We start from the raw sequence: 19,045 nt of genomic DNA, 5'->3' as shown, positions 1-19,045 counted from the left end.
TATTTTGAGAAATTTCACTTTCAGTTTGAGGACGTTTAAAAACTAGAATTTTATGTTGAAAAATAGCTTTAACTTGCAAAAATCTCTTTTAAAATAAATTGAAGTGTAAATTTATATTTCAAATTTGTTCAGTTGTTTAGGAATTGCTAATACAGAAGTTTACATACACTGAATAAAAAGAAACGGCCATATTTTTTTTCTCACTGTGAAGTTAAATCAGTCCTAACTTCTTTTGTCTTAGGTCAGTTAAAATAGCTAAAATTATTTCTATTTGGTAAAAGCCACAATAATGAGAGAATCTGTCCATCGAGGCACTGAGGAAGGAGACGGGTTCTGGTCCAAAACGTGCAGATTAACCCCAGAACAGAAGCCAAACAAGAAGCTGGTGAGACAGAGTCGTTATCTACAGTGAAACTCTTTTGTAGTGACATGGCCTGAAAAGCTGCTCAGCGAGGCAGAAGCAGTTACTTCAAAAGAAACAGAATTGCTAGACTGCAAGAGAACTCAGGGACAAAGATCTTTATTTTTGGAGACATGTGGTCTGATGAAACTAACGTGGACCTGTCCGGTCATAATGACCACCGTTACATTTGGAGAGGAAACAGGGATGATTGTATCATCCTAACTGTGAAGTATGGGGTGGCAGCAGCATGTTGTCGGCGTTTTTTGCTGCAGGAGCAACAAGTAATGACATATATGGAAATATTGGAGCAACATCCAAAGACATCAGGAGGAGGTTAATATAATGAGGAGGCAAGAGGAAATACGAATGAGTAGGTTGAGGATCTTGGCTGCCTCAGAGATCCTGAGAACAAATGAACGGCCTGGTATTTGTGCACAGCATGTCGTTCCAGTCGTCTCCTGTTTTGGGGATTTCTGGGGAAAAAATGAGCAGTCATTTCAGTGTTCTACTAACGAACGATCCACCAGTTGTATCAGCAAACAGGAGATTAAATAAACAATTTAACGTCAAGTAAATATTTGTTTACCTCCATAATTTCTTTCCAGGCAGTGCTGATTTCCTCCAGAGTTGTCTGGCTGGTTGTTGTGCCAGTGTGCAAACTCAAAGCTGGATCCATCACTCCACAGCCATCTTTTCTCCTGATAACAAAGATTAACATATAAAATTCAACAAAATGTAGTGACAACACAATAATGAAGACCAGTTTATTAAACGATTAATGAACGGGTTATTTGGTTAAAGAAGTCGTCTCTGGAGCTCCTCATTAACAACATTTATATCTGATTTTTTTAATTATTGATTTACTTTATTTATTTCTCTTATTTAACCAGGTTTTGGTTAAATTGAAATCCATCTTATTTGCAAGAAAATCTCCAACTCACAGCAACCTGGTTTCACAAAAGTAAAACAAATTAAACCATTTAGAAAAAACAAAATGTATCTGGAGTCATGATGTTCTTTATGTCATGAGCATGTTTGTTATCTCAGGAAAAGATAATGCTGCAGAGAATATCACCTCCACTGACGCTTTCACCCAGGAATCAGAGTTAAAACTCTGTGCAGATGGGATTTAAAACAATCTGCAGATAAAGTCATCTGTCAGCACCTGAACAATCAGCTGCAGGCTTCAAGGAAACTGTTCATGTGGAATGTTTTCTCTGCCACGAAAACACGTTAACATCATGAAACCCATGCAAGTTGAATCTGCACAGTTTACGACTGATGACGGATTCATTTGAATCAACTGTTGGAGTTACTGATGAGAAAATAAAGTACAAAAAAATGGTTCACCGAAAAAAAAATGTGCGAAAGAAAATATTTAAATCAGGAGAATCTAGAAGGGAAACTGTTTCCTGTCAATATTCACATAATAGCTATACATAAAGAAGTGCAAATGGAGTAAAACTTGATGCTCACAATGGCTAAAAATGCCAAACAAAATGCTGTTAGAGACTGAAGGAAAACTGAGGAGTCACATATTCAGAATAAACAGTAAATGATAGAAACAGGACACAGTCTGCTGAGAAGATATTACATTTATTTAGGCTCGTAGTTTAAACTACAGTAAATTCAGATGGGAGGAAATGTCTCCAAAAAGCAACATTATTAGGACTCAGAAATCCGGATGCGACACGTTTGGAGCTACGGATGTCTTTTGCAGATGAAGGCGTTATTCCTGTCGCACATGACATCGTTGACACAGTGTTGTTCTGAAACAAGACAAAGAAAATTAAACTATCACATATTTCTCTTTTTCTAACAGGAAATGCTACAAATATGGAATAGGACCAGTGGAAAAGAAAAAAATAATTCTGACTTTTCACTGAATTTTAACATTAATCGTCTGAGCGCAAAAGTCAGAATTTTGAGAAAAATGTAAATTCTTAGAAAAAAACCCTGAATTCTGAGAATAAAAAGTCAGAATTATTTTTTTTCTTCCATTGGTTCTAATCTTCTGTATACAAAAGTCCAACAGGTTTTATGTTGGGTGAAAATAAGCTTTTAATTAAAGAAATGCAGCGTAGTAAATTTAATTAAGCTGTTTTGTGTATGAAGCCATATGCAGAGGAGTTTTATCTCCACACCGTTGACGTTGATCTCCATGCAGTTCTCTGTATCGCAGTTGTTCAGTCCTCTGGGGCCCCACATGCTGAAGTCATTCCTTGAACCATCGCTCCACTGCCAAATCCCTTCCTGAGGAAAACAGTTTCAAGTTACTAACACGCTGCAGGTCAGTTCACACCTAATGCCACTAATTATGATTGAGAATGTTATATATAGTTATATATATTTAGTTTAAGAGTAAAAGTTGCACTGACTTCTATTCCATCGTATCCTCCAACCCAGGTCCTTCTGCTGTTTCCTGCTACATGGAAGATAAAGTTCCTGATGAAGGCGTACTCCTCTTGGCAGTGGATGGAGGCCAGATTTCCACCGTGGCTGATGCAGTATTGCTGAAGAGGAAGATCACATGCAGATTACCTTCATATCAACACCAACGCATCAACAGACCAAAGGACGATTTGGTCTGTGGAAATCATAAAACAATAGAAACAATACAGACAATGGCAAAGAACACAATTGAGGAAGACCCAGGACGCGCTGGAGGGACGATGTTTCCCGGCTGGCCTGGGAACGCCTTGGGATTCCCCTGGAGGAGCTGGAACAAGAGGCTGGGGAGGGAAGTCTGGGCCTCCCTTCTGAAGCTGCGACCCGCCACCCGACCCCGGATAAGTGGAAGATGGATGGATGGATATTTATTTCGCCTGATTTTGTTATTTTTTGTTACTTATATAAATTATTCATTTTTGTTTTTAAATAACCAAATTTTCCACTTATATTTATATTTTGGGCCGTCTAATGATGTAATTTTTAAATATTAAATGATTGATAATTTGATCAGTTACTCAGTACTTAAGTAAACTTTTTTTTTTTTTTTTACCAAATGGTTTTTTGTTTTTACTCTTGAGTAATTTCTTTTTACTTTTACTGAAGTAAAAATGTGGCGAAGTAGTGCTACGCTTACTTGAGTAAAATGTTTGGGTTCTGGGCCCAGTTCTGCTAAATAATGAAGCAGAGAGATCAGACAGTAAGTCTCCTCTGGGATCGATTGGTAGTGACTCCATCCTCCACTAGGGGGCCTTCGCGCTCTGGCCTCGTTGCATTAAACTGAAGCATGAAGGAAATACAGAAGCTCTCCAACCAAATATTTCTGTTCAAATGATAAAAATCAACACAGGCCCTTAATCGTGATATTTTTATTAATTTTCTCAGCTTAAACTACTAGAGCTTCATAGTTATTAGAGAGTTTATATAACACCGTTTGGATGCCAGGATAAAAATCCATCACAATCTACACAGGTTTAAATATCTGAGTCACTGCTGAGCTCTAATAGAGGATTAAAACAGACTGACTCAGATAACAGGAAGCAGCTTCCATCAACATACAGTGTGTCGTACCTCAGCCTCAGCCCAGTCCAATTCAGCATCAACAAACAGGTAACAGCGGTCCTGGAACCAGGTCCAACCAAGAGGGCAAATGTTGCAAAACAATCCTGTAAACCATGATGAACATGTTAAAAAGAAGTGTGATGATGCAACACGGCAGCATCACTAAATCATTTCTAAAGGGAGAAACAAATGGATTTATATTGAATACAATAATATTTTTTGCTAAAACTGAGCAAAACAGCGACATAAGGCTCCACTCTTGGGCCATTTTAACCAGAGATATTAAAGCTCTCATAGACTCAGATTAAAGGTTATTGCCCCGGCTTTTGACATTGATAGGCAGGTTGACTTTTGGTGATGTCACATGGCGACGTCAGTTTGGTGATGTCACATGGCGACGTCTCCTCTGACCGGTTACAGAGATAATATCAGAACCTGAGTGAAGTTGCAGCCCACCTTATTGAAATCTAACAAAAATGGTGTCAATGAACTGTGACACATCTGCTGGTTAATATATCAGACATTTTGTTTGTTCTGCTTTCGCTTTGAAAATATTATTGAAAGTTTAAAGGTCAAAAGGTTCACTAGGCCCCTCATGACCCAAACCTACAAACATTTGTGTTACATTTTTCTTAATATCTTTAAAATGAACAAACAAAAATATTTGCACAAACAGAACAAATGTTTGACACCAGTTTTGTTAGAGTTGAAGAAGATGTGGTGACAACTTCACTCAGGTTGTCAAACACCAGGTTTGTTGAAGAAAGGCAGAATTAAGTGGCCAAGTTTTGTTTTTGTGAAGTGCTTCTTTTTACAAACATAAAATTACAAAGCACTGCACAATAAGAATCAACCTAAAACTCTTCAAAGAATAAAATAAACTTAAAAAACATATTAAAATCATGACATAAAAACCTGGGAAAATAAAAATGTTTTTAGTTGCTTTTTAAAAACATCCACAGTGTCAGAAAAAAGTGGAAGTGCAGAGCAAACTGTTGCACAGCCGTGGAAGGCCTTTAGTTTTCAGCCGTTTCCTCGGAACAACCAAGAGATTCAGAGAGGATGAACAACAGCAGCAGCAGTTTATTTAGTTAAAAGTTGACAAAGATGACCAGGAGCCATTTAATGCTCTGTATGTCAGCAGAAGAACTCTAAAATTAACTCTAAAATCAGCTGTCAGTGTAGAGAATATAGAACCTTAGTGATATAACAGAATTTACTGGATTTGGCGAGAAGTCTGGCTGCTGGGCTCTGAGAGCAAACATGGAAATCAGAAATTATTCAGGCAGGTGAAAAAGGGCATCACAGTCGTCCAGATGCAAGGAGACAACGAAACCAGTTTTCTCTGGGTCAACTCTGAAGACCAAATGTCTAATGGTGTGTTCACACCCAACACGTTTTGAGCGTCAGGCGCATCAGGTTTACATATAAAGTCTGTGTGAAGGCGCGTCGAGGGCCGTTGTGGCGCGATTTGAACCGCCTGGAGCGTTTTGAGCTTCTGACACATCAAAAGGGTCCAAAGCGTCCAAAGCGTCCGCCGCGCCTCCACATAGACTTTGAATGTTAATCAGACGCGCGAAACTCAAGAAATGTCAAGGGTCTGCATTCCGTAACACATTTGGTGTGAACACACCACTATTTTAGAAATGTTTCTTAAATGAGAGAAGCAAAAACGGGAAACAGTTACTGTTTTGGTCTTACTGCTGGTTACCCCATTATAGACCAGCGCCATGAGCTTTAGTGAGGCTAGAAATTATATTAAATGACAGAATGTCAGCGTTATGGAATAAGATGTGAATTATAGCAGCTGCATAAGAAATGTTATTAAAATCATCAACTACCATTAGAGAGCTACTGCAGGAAAAGGGCAGAGAGAGAAAATGGTGCAGCTTCCTGTTCTGGTTCATCATGGGAGATTTTTCTGTACAATGTTATTAAATGAAGACGTCTGTTAATTCGTTGGAAAGAACGTATAACCTAACATGCATTCAGGAGAACATGTAGATCCAAACCCTGAAGAACCCGAGACGAAGCTGAGAACTTTCATCATGAAAAGTTTTAACAGGCAAAGTTGTGATGGACCAGAGAAACCAGTTAACAGCAGAACAAACCAGAACCTTTGAGAAACAAAGAGAAATAAATGACAAAAACACAAAAACACAAACCTGGTGGAAAATCTGGACCTCCTTGACCAGGAGGACATCCTGGTCCAGGTCTTCCTGCTCCGCCTCCCCCACCTCCTCCTCCTTCTCCACCTCCACATCCGCCTCCCCCACCTCCATCTCCTTCCGGAGAAGGAGAAGGAGGTGGGGAAGTTGGAGAAGGACCTCCACCTCCTTCCGGAGAAGGAGAAGGAGGTGGGGGAGTTGGAGAAGGACCTCCACCTCCTTCCGGAGAAGGAGAAGGAGGTGGAGAAGTTGGAGAAGGACCTCCACCTCCTTCTGGAGAAGGAGAAGGAGGTGGGGGAGTTGGAGAAGGACCTCCACCTCCTTCCGGAGAAGGAGAAGGAGGTGGAGGAGTTGGAGAAGGACCTCCACCTCCTTCCGGAGAAGGAGAAGGAGGTGGAGAAGTTGGAGAAGGACCTCCACCTCCTTCTGGAGGAGGAGAAGGAGGTGGGGGAGTTGGAGAAGGACCTCCACCTCCTTCCGGAGAAGGAGAAGGAGGTGGGGGAGTTGGAGAAGGACCTCCACCTCCTTCTCCTTCTCCAGAAGGAGGTGGAGGAGTTGGAGAAGGACCTCCACCTCCTTCTGGAGGAGGAGAAGGAGGTGGGGGAGTTGGAGAAGGACCTCCACCTCCTTCCGGAGAAGGAGAAGGAGGTGGGGGAGTTGGAGAAGGACCTCCACCTCCTTCCAGAGGAGGAGAAGGAGGTGGGGGAGTTGGAGAAGGACCTCTTAAACCCCCTTCTTCACCTCCTTCTACTTCACCTCCTCCATCTCCTTCCGGAGGAGTTGGAGAAGGACCTCCACCTCCTTCTGGAAAAGGAGAAGGAGGATGAGGAGTTGGAGAAGGACCTCCTCCATCTCCGTCCGGAGGATCAGAAGGAGGTGGAGCAGTTGGAGAAGGATCTCCTAAACCCCCTTCTTCACCTCCTTCTACTTCACCTCCTCCACCTCCTTCCGGAGGAGTTGGAGAAGGACCTCCTCCACCCCCTTCTTCACCTCCTTCTACTTCACCTCCTCCACCTCCTTCCGGAGGAGTTGGAGAAGGACCTCCTCCACCCCCTTCTTCACCTCCTTCTCCTCCATCTCCACCTCCTGCTTCCTCAACTCCTTCTTCTCTACCACCTCCACCTTCTCCACCTCTTTCTGGAGAAGGAGAAGGACCTCCTCCACCTCCTCTTTCACCACCTTGTCCACTTCCTTCTCCTCCAACTCCACCTCCTCCACCTCTTTCTGGAGGAGGAGGAGAAGGACCTCCTCCACCCCCATCTCCTCCTTCTCCACCACCTCCTCCTCCATCTCCTGCTCCACTTTCTTCTCCACCTCCTCCATCTCCTCCTCCTTCTCCTCCATCTCCTCCATCTCCTCCTCCACTTTCTTCTCCTCCATCTCCACCTCCTCCTCTTCCTGGCTGTGGATGAATAAAAACTTTTCACTGATATTGTTTCAGACAAACACAACAGACAAAATCCAGGTTTTTGTTCTAATTTGATTGTTATTAGTTTTTTACTTACTTCACTTCCTGCTGTTTCTTTCATCAACCCAGAAATCACCAGAGTGAGGAGAAAAGCTGAAACCATCTTTGCAAACATGAACAACTTTCTTTACTCTTTAGAAAACACTTTTCAGTAAAAACACACTGACGTTTTCAAAATATGACAATATATTTACTATTTGTTTAATGGTGTCGTTTTTCTTCAGTTTTTTAATCCTTTATTTCAGTTTTATTCGCAGTCGGATCTGTTTAGCAGTAGCAGTCAGTAAGTCGGGGCTCACCTTGTTCTGATGAGGCATCAAAGCAGCTCCAGCAGTCGCTGCAAACACTTTGGCTTCATAATGAACACCAACGTTTGTAGCTTTTATTTGAGGATTTGAGTCTCACTCACTGCTGACAGCCTGTAAGTAATAAGAAGCAACGTCTGACAGTCCGTCCCACTCTGTCTGTCATCTGGTTATTTTGATTCTCGCCGAGATTCAGATAAAGTTATCGGAACAACAAGAGAACATCACAAGGACATTCTGAATATTTTAGGAGGACTTAAAATATTTGGTTATATTTAAAAAGAAAACACTGACGCAGAACGAACAATAACATCTATTTCTTCTGTTTGCATCCATCATAAATTGGTTCTGTTTTGATCCTTCACTAGTAGCCAGGTTTAAATCTGTTTGTCCGGATTGAAGATGAACAAATTGTCAGCTTGTTCGTTTGAACGTATTTTATTCACTACAGCGGTTCTGCACATGTTTTTGCAGATGCATTTCATGTTTGCTTTTCAGTTGCAATTCTTTAATTACAGTGTTGTTCTGATAATTATGTCATTCATTTTGGTAAAGTGTTTTGTTACATGGTGGCACACATGCTGCCTTCTGGCAAAACGATGCTGGGTTCAAATCTCTCCACTATTTCTGCCTGGAGTTTGCAAGCTTGCCTTCTGTCTGTACTCTGGTTTCCTCCTTTCAAAAAGACGTTCAGGTTCATTCAGAACGTGTTTTCACACCTGAACATCTTGTAGACTTGGTTTGATTTTTTTTTTTCTTTCGAAAATTTTTATTGTTACTGTAAGCATTTAAAAATCCATTACATTTTTGCAGTTATACAGAACCTTTCAAAAAATTTCCAAGTTCATCAGTTTATACTAAAAGAAGCTAAGAACAAGAGTATAAAACATAAAATCTCTGTGTGTTAAAAGTTGAGCAGGACCGGTGTGACTCCTTCCAAAGTCCGGAGCCGTCCCGTCCTTCCAGACAGCACTTGGTGCTCAGAGGGGAAACCTGCCCTGAAGCTCCTTCCCTCCTGCCTCACCCGGAGAGCCAGGCCGCCGCTGCTTGGACCTCTTTTCGTGGAGCGCCGGCTCCTTCGTCCACGGAGGCGCAGGCGATTCTTCTTGGTGGCTGTGTCCTTGGCGCGCCACCTGCAGCCCTTGATGTTTTCCTTTTTGCTGCCGCCATCCGGATCACAGCCACGGGGGGCATCTGCCTGCGCCTGCTCACCAGCAAGTTTCTGGAGGTCCAAATGGTGTCTTTGATGGTGGCTAGGGTGAGCCACATCTCAGCAAAGTTCTTTTTCTTTATTTTCTGCTGGCTCACCCCGTACAGCACTAGCTGTGGTTCGAGGACCTCCCTTGTTGGCAAGTGTGGAAATTGCAAGGAGCCAGCTTTCGCCCACAGGTCCACAGCAGCGCTGCAGTCCCACAGCAGGTGCCTCACCGACTCCGGCGCGCCACAGACTTGATGGACCAGAGACTAGACTTGGTTTGATTGTCGACCAAACAGCAACATTCGTTCCATCTCCAACTGCTGTGCTTCTCTTTCTTTCTGTTTTGAGCAACCTGTTCCCCTCCTTGCTTGTGGTGGCGCTGCACCAAGACCCACTGAAGGACACAACACTAAAACCTCTGAAGAAGACATTTAGCGCAATTTCCCTCTTCACCAAGTGTAAACAGAAATTAAGTGGTGTGAGATTTTAGCAGTTGGAGAATTTCTCTTTTGTCTTTAGTGAAAGACCACAAACCATTTCTCCTGCTAGTGCTAAGCTAGCTCGTTTGTTTTGGTGTATTTTCCCAGAATGCCCTGCAGTATAGTCTGTCTCAGAGCAGTCTCTCGTCTGCACCAAAGTTCACTTTCGCTACCACAATTATGCAATTTGTTTTCATAATGTAATTTTTTCTTTCTCTTTAGTTTTATCACACATTTCCTTAATCTTCTACAAGTTTGCCATATGATATATATATGTATATATATATATGATATTGCTAATGTCTTAGCTTGATATTTTTGTCATAAGCTCCTTTAGGTTATTATCCATTATAAGAACTATATATATATATATTTTTTACCCCTTCAGGGTCTTTTGTGGGCTCTAGTGTCCCTTATATGACAGTAGACTGACAGGAAAGAGAGAAGGAGACGGGGGAAGACATGCGGCAAATGTCGTCGGGTCCGGGAGTCGAACCCGCGACAGCCGCGTTGAGGACTCAAGGCCTCCAAATACGGGTCGTGCTAACCGCTACGCCACCACGGCACGCCCAGAACTATATTTTTTAACTAAATTTCTTGAGCAGAGCTTGATGTTTGATAACAATCAAAAACAAGGATTCAAATTTTAACAAAGTGGTTTCAGGATTCTATTTTGATTTTCCAGGATTTGAATAATCTTTTTAGTATGACTTTGGGATTAAATTTACCTGTCATATAATTCGTGTTCCTGATCTGTACAACCGAAATGTGACTTTCAGTGAGTATTGCACGACGTAACATGCATTCTATTCACTTCTGTATATGTAATAATCTTGAATTAAAAGTTCTCCATTGTGAGATTTATCATCAAGGTGGGTTTCTGATATCCCTAGAATTTTATTTGCTGATGACAGTATTTCCCGTACATCTGCGAACTTCTTTCTTAAACTACGAATGTTAACCCATTTTATCTTAAGTCCCCTTGTTTTGCTATTTTACAAGACATGAAATGAAAAAGAGTGTAAAACTCTGTAGATTTATCCAGCACATGCCCATGTCTATTCAATCAGAATGGAAAAAAATGCTCCCCTGTTTTAACATAAACAAATTTTAAATATTCCTTTATTAAACTAATGAAAATCCGGTGACACTTTACTTGATGGGGTATGCATAATACTGACATGACACTGTCATAAATATGACATGACACAAATTATGACCATGAAGGAGTCTTTATGAATGTCTATGACTGTTGTCATGAAGTGTTATTCGGTAAATAATGACACTTTTAATGAAAGGTTGCGCTAAATGTTGCATTGAAAGTCCAATAAAAGTTAAAGTGTCATTATTTACAAAACAATACAAAGTCGGCGCTTTTAATGGACTTTTAATGCAACTTTGCATCAAAATTGATATTTACAGAATTCATAAAGACTCCTTCATGTTCACGGCAGTGTAATGTCATGTTTATGATGGCATAATGTCATGTTTATGGTGGCGTCATGTTTATGACGGCGTCATGTTTATGACGGCGTCATGTCATGTCATGTTTATGACGGCGTCATGTCATGTTTATGACGGCGTCATGTCATGTTTATGACGGCGTCATGTCATGTTTATGACGGCGTCATGTCATGTCATGTTTATGACGGTGTAATGTCTTGTTTATGATGGTGTCATGTCATGTTTATGACGGCGTCATGTCATGTCATGTTTATGACGGCGTCATGTCATGTTTATGACGGTGTAATGTCTTGTTTATGATGGTGTCATGTCATGTTTATGACGGCGTAATGTCATGTTTATGACGGCGTCATGTCATGTTTATGACGGCGTAATGTCATGTTTATGACGGCGTCATGTCATGTCATGTTTATGATGGTGTTATGTCATGTTTATGACGGCGTAATGTCATGTTTATGACGGCGTCATGTCATGTCATGTTTATGACGGTGTCATGTCATGTTTATGACGGCGTCATGTTTATGACGGCGTAATGTCATGTTGATGACGGCGTCATGTCTTGTTTATGATGGTGTCATGTCATGTTTATGACGGCGTAATGTCATGTTTATGACGGCGTCATGTCATGTTTATGACGGCGTCATGTCATGTCATGTTTATGACGGCGTCATGTCATGTTTATGACGGCGTCATGTCATGTTTATGACGGTGTAATGTCTTGTTTATGATGGTGTCATGTCATGTTTATGACGGCGTAATGTCATGTTTATGACGGCGTCATGTCATGTCATGTTTATGACGGCGTCATGTCATGTTTATGACGGCGTCATGTCATGTTTATGACGGTGTAATGTCTTGTTTATGATGGTGTCATGTCATGTTTATGACGGCGTAATGTCATGTTTATGACGGCGTCATGTCATGTTTATGACGGCGTAATGTCATGTTTATGACGGCGTCATGTCATGTTTATGACGGCGTAATGTCATGTTTATGACGGCGTCATGTCATGTCATGTTTATGATGGTGTTATGTCATGTTTATGACGGCGTAATGTCATGTTTATGACGGCGTCATGTCATGTCATGTTTATGACGGTGTCATGTCATGTTTATGACGGCGTCATGTCATGTCATGTTTATGACGGCGTCATGTTTATGACGGCGTAATGTCATGTTGATGACGGCGTCATGTCATGTTTATGACGGCGTCATGTCATGTTTATGACGGCGTCATGTTATGTTTATGACGGCGTCATGTCATGTTGATGACGGCGTCATGTCATGTTGATGACGGCGTCATGTCATGTTTATGACGGCGTAATGTCATGTTGATGACGGCGTCATGTTATGTTTATGACGGCGTAATGTCATGTTGATGACGGCGTCATGTCATGTTTATGACGGCGTCATGTCATGTTTATGACGGCGTCATGTTATGTTTATGACGGCGTCATGTCATGTTTATGACGGCGTCATGTCATGTTTATGACGGTGTCATGTCTTGTTTATGATGGTGTCATGTCATGTTTATGACGGCGTAGTGTCATGTTTATGACGGCGTCATGTCATGTTTATGACGGCGTCATGTCATGTTTATGACGGCATCATGTCATGTTTATGACGGCGTCATGTCATGTCATGTTTATGACGGCGTCATGTCATGTTTATGACGGCGTCATGTCATGTTTATGACGGCGTCATGTCATGTCATGTTTATGACGGTGTAATGTCTTGTTTATGATGGTGTCATGTCATGTTTATGACGGCGTAATGTCATGTTTATGACGGTGTTATGTCATGTTTATGACGGCGTAATGTCATGTTTATGACGGCGTCATGTCATGTTTATGACGGCGTAATGTCATGTTTATGACGGCGTCATGTCATGTTTATGACGGCGTAATGTCATGTTTATGACGGCGTCATGTCATGTCATGTTTATGACGGTGTTATGTCATGTTTATGACGGCGTAATGTCATGTTTATGACGGCGTCATGTCATGTTTATGACGGCGTAATGTCATGTTTATGACGGCGTCATGTCATGTTTATGACGGCGTAATGTCATGTTTATGACGGCGTCATGTCATGTCATGTTTATGACGGTGTTATGTCATGTTTATGACGGCGTAATGTCATGTTTATGACGGCGTCATGTCATGTCATGTTTATGACGGTGTCATGTCATGTTTATGACGGTGTAATGTCTTGTTTATGATGGTGTCATGTCATGTTTATGACGGCGTCATGTCATGTCATGTTTATGACGGCGTCATGTCATGTTTATGACGGTGTAATGTCTTGTTTATGATGGTGTCATGTCATGTTTATGACGGCGTAATGTCATGTTTATGACGGTGTTATGTCATGTTTATGACGGCGTAATGTCATGTTTATGACGGCGTCATGTCATGTTTATGACGGCGTCATGTCATGTTTATGACGGCGTCATGTCATGTTTATGACGGCGTAATGTCATGTTTATGACGGCGTCATGTCATGTCATGTTTATGACGGTGTTATGTCATGTTTATGACGGCGTAATGTCATGTTTATGACGGCGTCATGTCATGTCATGTTTATGACGGCGTCATGTCATGTCATGTTTATGACGGCGTCATGTTTATGACGGCGTAATGTCATGTTGATGACGGCGTCATGTCATGTTTATGACGGTGTAATGTCATGTTTATGACGGTGTAATGTCATGTTTATGACGGCGTCATGTTTATGACGCCGTCATAAACATGACGGCGTCATGTCATGTCATGTTGATGACGGCGTCATGTCATGTTTATGACGGCGTCATGTCATGTTTATGACGGCGTCATGTCATGTTTATGACGGTGTTATGTCATGTTTATGACGGCTTCATGTCATGTCATGTTTATGACGGCGTCATGTCATGTCATGTTTATGACGGCGTCATGTCATGTCGATGACGGCGTCATGTCATGTCGATGACGGCGTCATGTCATGTTTATGACGGCGTCATGTCATGTCATGTTTATGACGGCGTCATGTCATGTCGATGACGGCGTCATGTCATGTGTATGACGGCGTCATGTCATGTTTATGACGGCGTCATGTCATGTTTATGATGGCGTCATGTCATGTTTATGAAGGTGTTATGTCATGTCATGTTTATGACGGCGTCATGTCATGTCATGTTTATGACGGTGTTATGTCATGTTTATGACGGCGTCATGTCATGTTTATGACGGTGTTATGTCATGTTTATGACGGCGTCATGTCATGTCGATGACGGCGTCATGTCATGTTTATGACGGCGTCATGTCATGTTTATGACGGCGTCATGTCATGTTTATGATGGCGTCATGTCATGTTTATGACGGTGTTATGTCATGTCATGTTTATGACGGCGTCATGTCATGTCATGTTTATGACGGTGTTATGTCATGTTTATGACGGCGTCATGTCATGTTTATGACGGTGTTATGTCATGTTTATGATGGCGTCATGTCATGTTTATGACGGTGTTATGTCATGTTTATGATGGCGTCATGTCATGTTTATGACGGTGTTATGTCATGTTTATGATGGCGTCATGTCATGTTTATGACGGTGTTATGTCATGTCATGTTTATGACGGCGTCATGTCATGTTTATGATGGCGTTATGTCAGTCTTATGCACATCCTGTCAAGTGGTGTTACCAAAGTTTTACCAAAAATCCTTTAAGGAATTTTATTATATCCTACTCAACTGCCAGACGTTATAATATTGTGGTAAATTCAAATAATGAGAAGTTTTTCCACAACATGCTTATGATGAAGTTGCAGAAATTAAAAACACAAAAATGTGCATTACTTAACAACACATGTCCTCTGCTTGCTGTCTGTTTTATTTGGTTCTTAGTTCATGACATTCTGCAGGAGTTCATCTTATCTCTTACGCTAGTAACCTTAATTATGACTAAAGCTGGTAAATATATAACAAGGATAATTATCAGCCAGCAGCTTTAACTCCAAGGTCTTCGAAACAATAATATAGAACAGGATGAAAAATTTTGTCTTAATCTGTAGCAACAAGTTTGATTTAAAATTTATCAACACTAAAGATATTTTTACTTCTACTTTTTCCATGAAATAGGTTTTGATATTTAAAAATGGGATTAGTTCCATAATTTCTGTTTATGGTGCCTTAAACTTTCACCTAATTTAAAAAAGTTATTTTACATGACAATGGGTTTCTCAAATCTTTGAATAAGAATCATAATGATTAAATTTTAGTGTTTCTTGTGTCAGAACAGATGAAGCTTTCATCTCCCTATCTGTGAAGTTGGTGAAATATAATTGCAATTATATTTAATCAATATAATATTGATGATGATTATATGGTTGATATATCTAGTCATTATGCAGAACGTACACATGAAACTTCTGAATTATATCAGGGACGCTGTTTTTAATCTGGAGCCACCCTCAATGAAATGGAGAATACTAGGCGAAGAAACGCAACGCCACGTAGAACTGGAGGCAGATTCAGCACCGAAAACCCTGATGGATTGTGGTCTAGTCAAGGCCAGACCAAAAACCGATTTGCTCCTTATCAAGGAGAAAGAGGAGTTCCAAGGTTTCAGTGATGCACTGACTCTCTGTGACGTTTTGATGAAAAATAATCTAAGAAACTGTAGATTTAAACATCTATAGTTTCTCATCACATTACCAACTTCAGAATCAGAGAGAAATATGTATTTTTACCTATATGATGACCCTGTATTCACTTCCATTGGTTTTAGTAAATGCGTTCATGTCTAATGCTGACATTTCCCCTCCAACTAAATAAAAAAAATAGACAAAAATGTACTCTAGTAAAAGTATTAAGATTTTACTTGAGTAATATAGTAAGTTCTCTTAGTTGTTGAAGAACTGAAATACTGGCTGACATGTCCCACTATTGGGAGCAATTTAGTTAGGATAGTCAAAGGATTGAGAAAGATACAGATATTTGTGTTAAGTACAAACTTGTGAAAAAACCCAGAGTGAGGCATATGGAGATATGGCCAAACATAGAGTGTATGAAATGTTGAGAACAATCCAAAGAAGCATTCTAAAAATCTGAGCTCATTTGAATGAGAGTGTGATGTTTTAGGAACTTTTTAAAGTTTGGAGGTCGGATGAAGCATTTTTCCATTTTTGTAAATAAGCCCCACAAACCTCAGCCAACAATGACCACATTAAATATGGGAGGTAAAACTAATGGCGTGAAAGTATATGCAACGTTTGGCAAAAATAAAAATGCTAGTTTTTGTGTGTAAACAAAAAAACGTCCTAACCGGATCGCCACAGGGTTGCGTGCTCAGCCCACTTCTCTACACCCTCTACACTCATGACTGTGTCTCCAACCACCTCAGCAACAAGATCATAAAGTTTGTAGATGACACGACTGTTGTTGGTCTCATCTCAGGCGGGAAGGGGGAGCTGGAGTTCAGGGATGAGGTGAAGCGGCTGTCAGAGTGGTGCAAAGTCAATAACCTGCTCCTCAACACCTCCAAAACAAAGGAGCTGGTGATCGACTTCAGGAAGAACAAAACGGACATCCAGCCTCTCACCATCAGTGGGACCTGTGTGGAGAGGGTCCCAGTGTTCAGGTTTCTGGGCATGGAGATGGAGGACAAGCTAACCTGGAGCACCAACACCAAGGAGCTGTTGAAGAAGGCACAGCAGAGACTGTACTTTCTGAGAATACTCAAGAAGAACCGTCTCCCCTCAGACCTGCTGCAGGCCTTCTATCACTGCTCCATAGAGAGTGTGCTCACGTACAGTCTGTGCGTCTGGTACGGCAGCAGCAGCACATCCGCGGACAAGAAGGCGCTCCAGAGGGTTGTTAGGGCAGCAGAGAGAACCATAGGCTGCCCCCTCCCCACTATGGAACAGATTTACACTTCCAGGCTCCACAAGAAAGTTTTGGACATTTTAAATGACTCTTCACACCCTGGCCATGGTCTCTTCCAGCTGCTGCCATCAGGAAAGAGATACAGAGCAATAAAAACCAGGACAAATCGCCTAAAAAACCGTTTTTACCTGATGGCAATCATGGCACTAAATTCAAAGGCATAAGAACTTCTGCTCTTGACACCACTTTGTTAAAAATGTCAATTCTGTTGCGACACCTCCAGGCGCTGCAACCATCTTCTGATGTCTAAGTTTATTTCTCATTTTGTACCAGAGGTGTGACCAAGTCACTGTGTTGCAAGTCTCAAGTAAGTCTCAAGTAAAGACAGGCAAAAGTCGAGTCAAGTCTCAAGTAAAGACAGGCAAAAGTCGAGTCAAGTCTCAAGTCAGGAACCTTTAATTTCAAGTCATTTCGAGTCGTTTTTATTTTATTTTTTTTAAATTTGCAATTATGCATAAAATTCAAATAATAGACCATTTGTTCGTTTTAAAATATGTATTTATCTCAAATGATAGAACATGTGTAGCTGAACACAAAGTATAAAGAACATTTTTAAATTGGACCACTTTATTGCCCAGTTCTGTTAAACTTGATATTCAATAAAAAAAGACGAAAATGCTGACATTTCCACAGCACAATACAAAGAACCATAACAGCATTTTTTTCCTCTTTTCTCTGACCTGTCAAAACAATATATTGTCAATATAATTTCCCAACGTAGATGTCTTCAAATACACCAACCATCCTTAGATGATACTAGACCCGGCTCATCATCATGATGGGACAGAGAGACTCTGTTCCCTGTGTTCAGGTCCAGAATCTGCTTTCTGTTCCGGAGCCCCGCTCACTATCCACCGGCTTCCTGAGCTAACACGGTGCACATTATTTGTGGAGGCATTTGAAGGACCGGATTTATGGTAAATAATCACCAATTTAACCCGGAGTACACATGCTAACACGAAGTTAGCTAAAGTCAGCTATCTTACAGCAAAAGAAAAGCGCCACCTACCGATCTTTGTGAAGCTTCAAATGCCGGACAAAGTTGGACGTCGTGGCATCTCCATCCGATATTCTCTTCTTGCATGTTTTACAAGTTGCAGTTCGGTTTTTAGTCGAAAGTTCATAACCTACGTAGCCAAAAGAAATTACTCGCGGAAGCATATTCGAGCGGTTATTTCGTATTTCGTTCCCTGAGCTCTGTAGCTTTGCCGCGTTTTTTTAAACGTCCAAATCCTGTTAATTTGATTGGTTGTGCTGCAGCTACGTACACATACATACATAAGGAGAGAGGAAAACCATAGTGACGGTCTGCGCATATTGATACGGAATGAGTGACATTAATTAATGACGCAACTTTATAAATAATGTGTTTTAAATTTTAAGACTTTGAGTAAAAAATATCAAGTCTTTTCAAGTAAACAGCTTCAAGTCGAGTCAAGTCCCAAGTCAATGGCATGAAAGTCAAAGTCAAGTCCGAGTCTTTGAGCATTTTTTCAAGTCAAGTCTCAAGTCGTGATTTTAACGACTCGAGTCTGACTCGAGTCCAAGTCATGTGACTCGAGTCCCCACCTCTGTTTTGTACTATTTATTTCTTTATCTTTGTATATTATGTATATACACATAACCTGCATCTTAACTCAAGTCTAGCAAATCTCAATCTGTAATCTGTTGATGACAATGACAAATAAATCTTATCTTATCCTAAATGTGTCACTTCTGGTTGGCGGCCATCTTGATATGATCCAGATGACAGCAGGCAGCGTTCTCACAGACATTCAACCAACTTCCTCCACATGTTCCTTCCTGTTCAGGCTGGAAACAGTTTTTTTTAAAGGTTTTATTGGCTCTAGTGACCTTTATTTGAAAGTAGTTCGACAGGAAACTTTGTAATGAGAAAGAGGGAAGACATGCGGCAAATGTCACCAGGCCGGGAATCGAACCTGCGACCACCGTCACGAGGACTAAGGCCTCAATGCGCGGGTTGTGCTTTGCCCCTGCGCCACCACAGCAAACCCTGGAAACAGTTTTTAAATTGTTTAAAATTGTTTAAATTATTTGGAAGGAGTTTGTCAAAGTTTTCGTCCCCATCAGGCTGTTTGTAGCGAACAAAGCAAAACAAACTGAGCAAAA

At 41.0% G+C, this 19,045-nt stretch overlaps 1 protein-coding gene and 1 long non-coding RNA gene across 2 annotated transcripts; both read right to left on the bottom strand.

Moving 5' to 3' along the window:
* Nucleotides 1-425: 425 nt before the first annotated feature.
* LOC114141192 (basic proline-rich protein-like) lies at nucleotides 426-7,404 on the bottom strand. Its single transcript, XM_028011674.1, has 7 exons — nucleotides 7,087-7,404; nucleotides 6,655-6,889; nucleotides 6,079-6,603; nucleotides 3,923-4,017; nucleotides 2,782-2,916; nucleotides 2,548-2,656; nucleotides 426-2,172 (listed from the first exon to the last, which is right to left on the bottom strand). Exons 1-7 carry the CDS (start codon nucleotides 7,402-7,404, stop codon nucleotides 2,105-2,107), a joined length of 1,485 nt encoding a protein of 494 aa, XP_027867475.1. The 3' UTR covers nucleotides 426-2,104.
* A 36-nt stretch (nucleotides 7,405-7,440) lies between these two features.
* On the bottom strand, nucleotides 7,441-9,992 carry LOC114140252 (uncharacterized). The gene is made up of 3 exons (XR_003594528.1): nucleotides 7,849-9,992; nucleotides 7,587-7,652; nucleotides 7,441-7,483 (listed from the first exon to the last, which is right to left on the bottom strand). It is a non-coding gene; the product is annotated as an uncharacterized LOC114140252 (long non-coding RNA).
* Nucleotides 9,993-19,045: the final 9,053 nt, after the last annotated feature.

The sequence above is a fragment of the Xiphophorus couchianus genome, chromosome 24, assembly GCF_001444195.1.
Source record: "Xiphophorus couchianus chromosome 24, X_couchianus-1.0, whole genome shotgun sequence".
Lineage (NCBI taxonomy): Eukaryota > Metazoa > Chordata > Actinopteri > Cyprinodontiformes > Poeciliidae > Xiphophorus > Xiphophorus couchianus.
The sequence above is the reverse complement of the archived record's forward strand: the minus strand, read 5'-3'. Positions and strand labels throughout refer to the sequence as shown.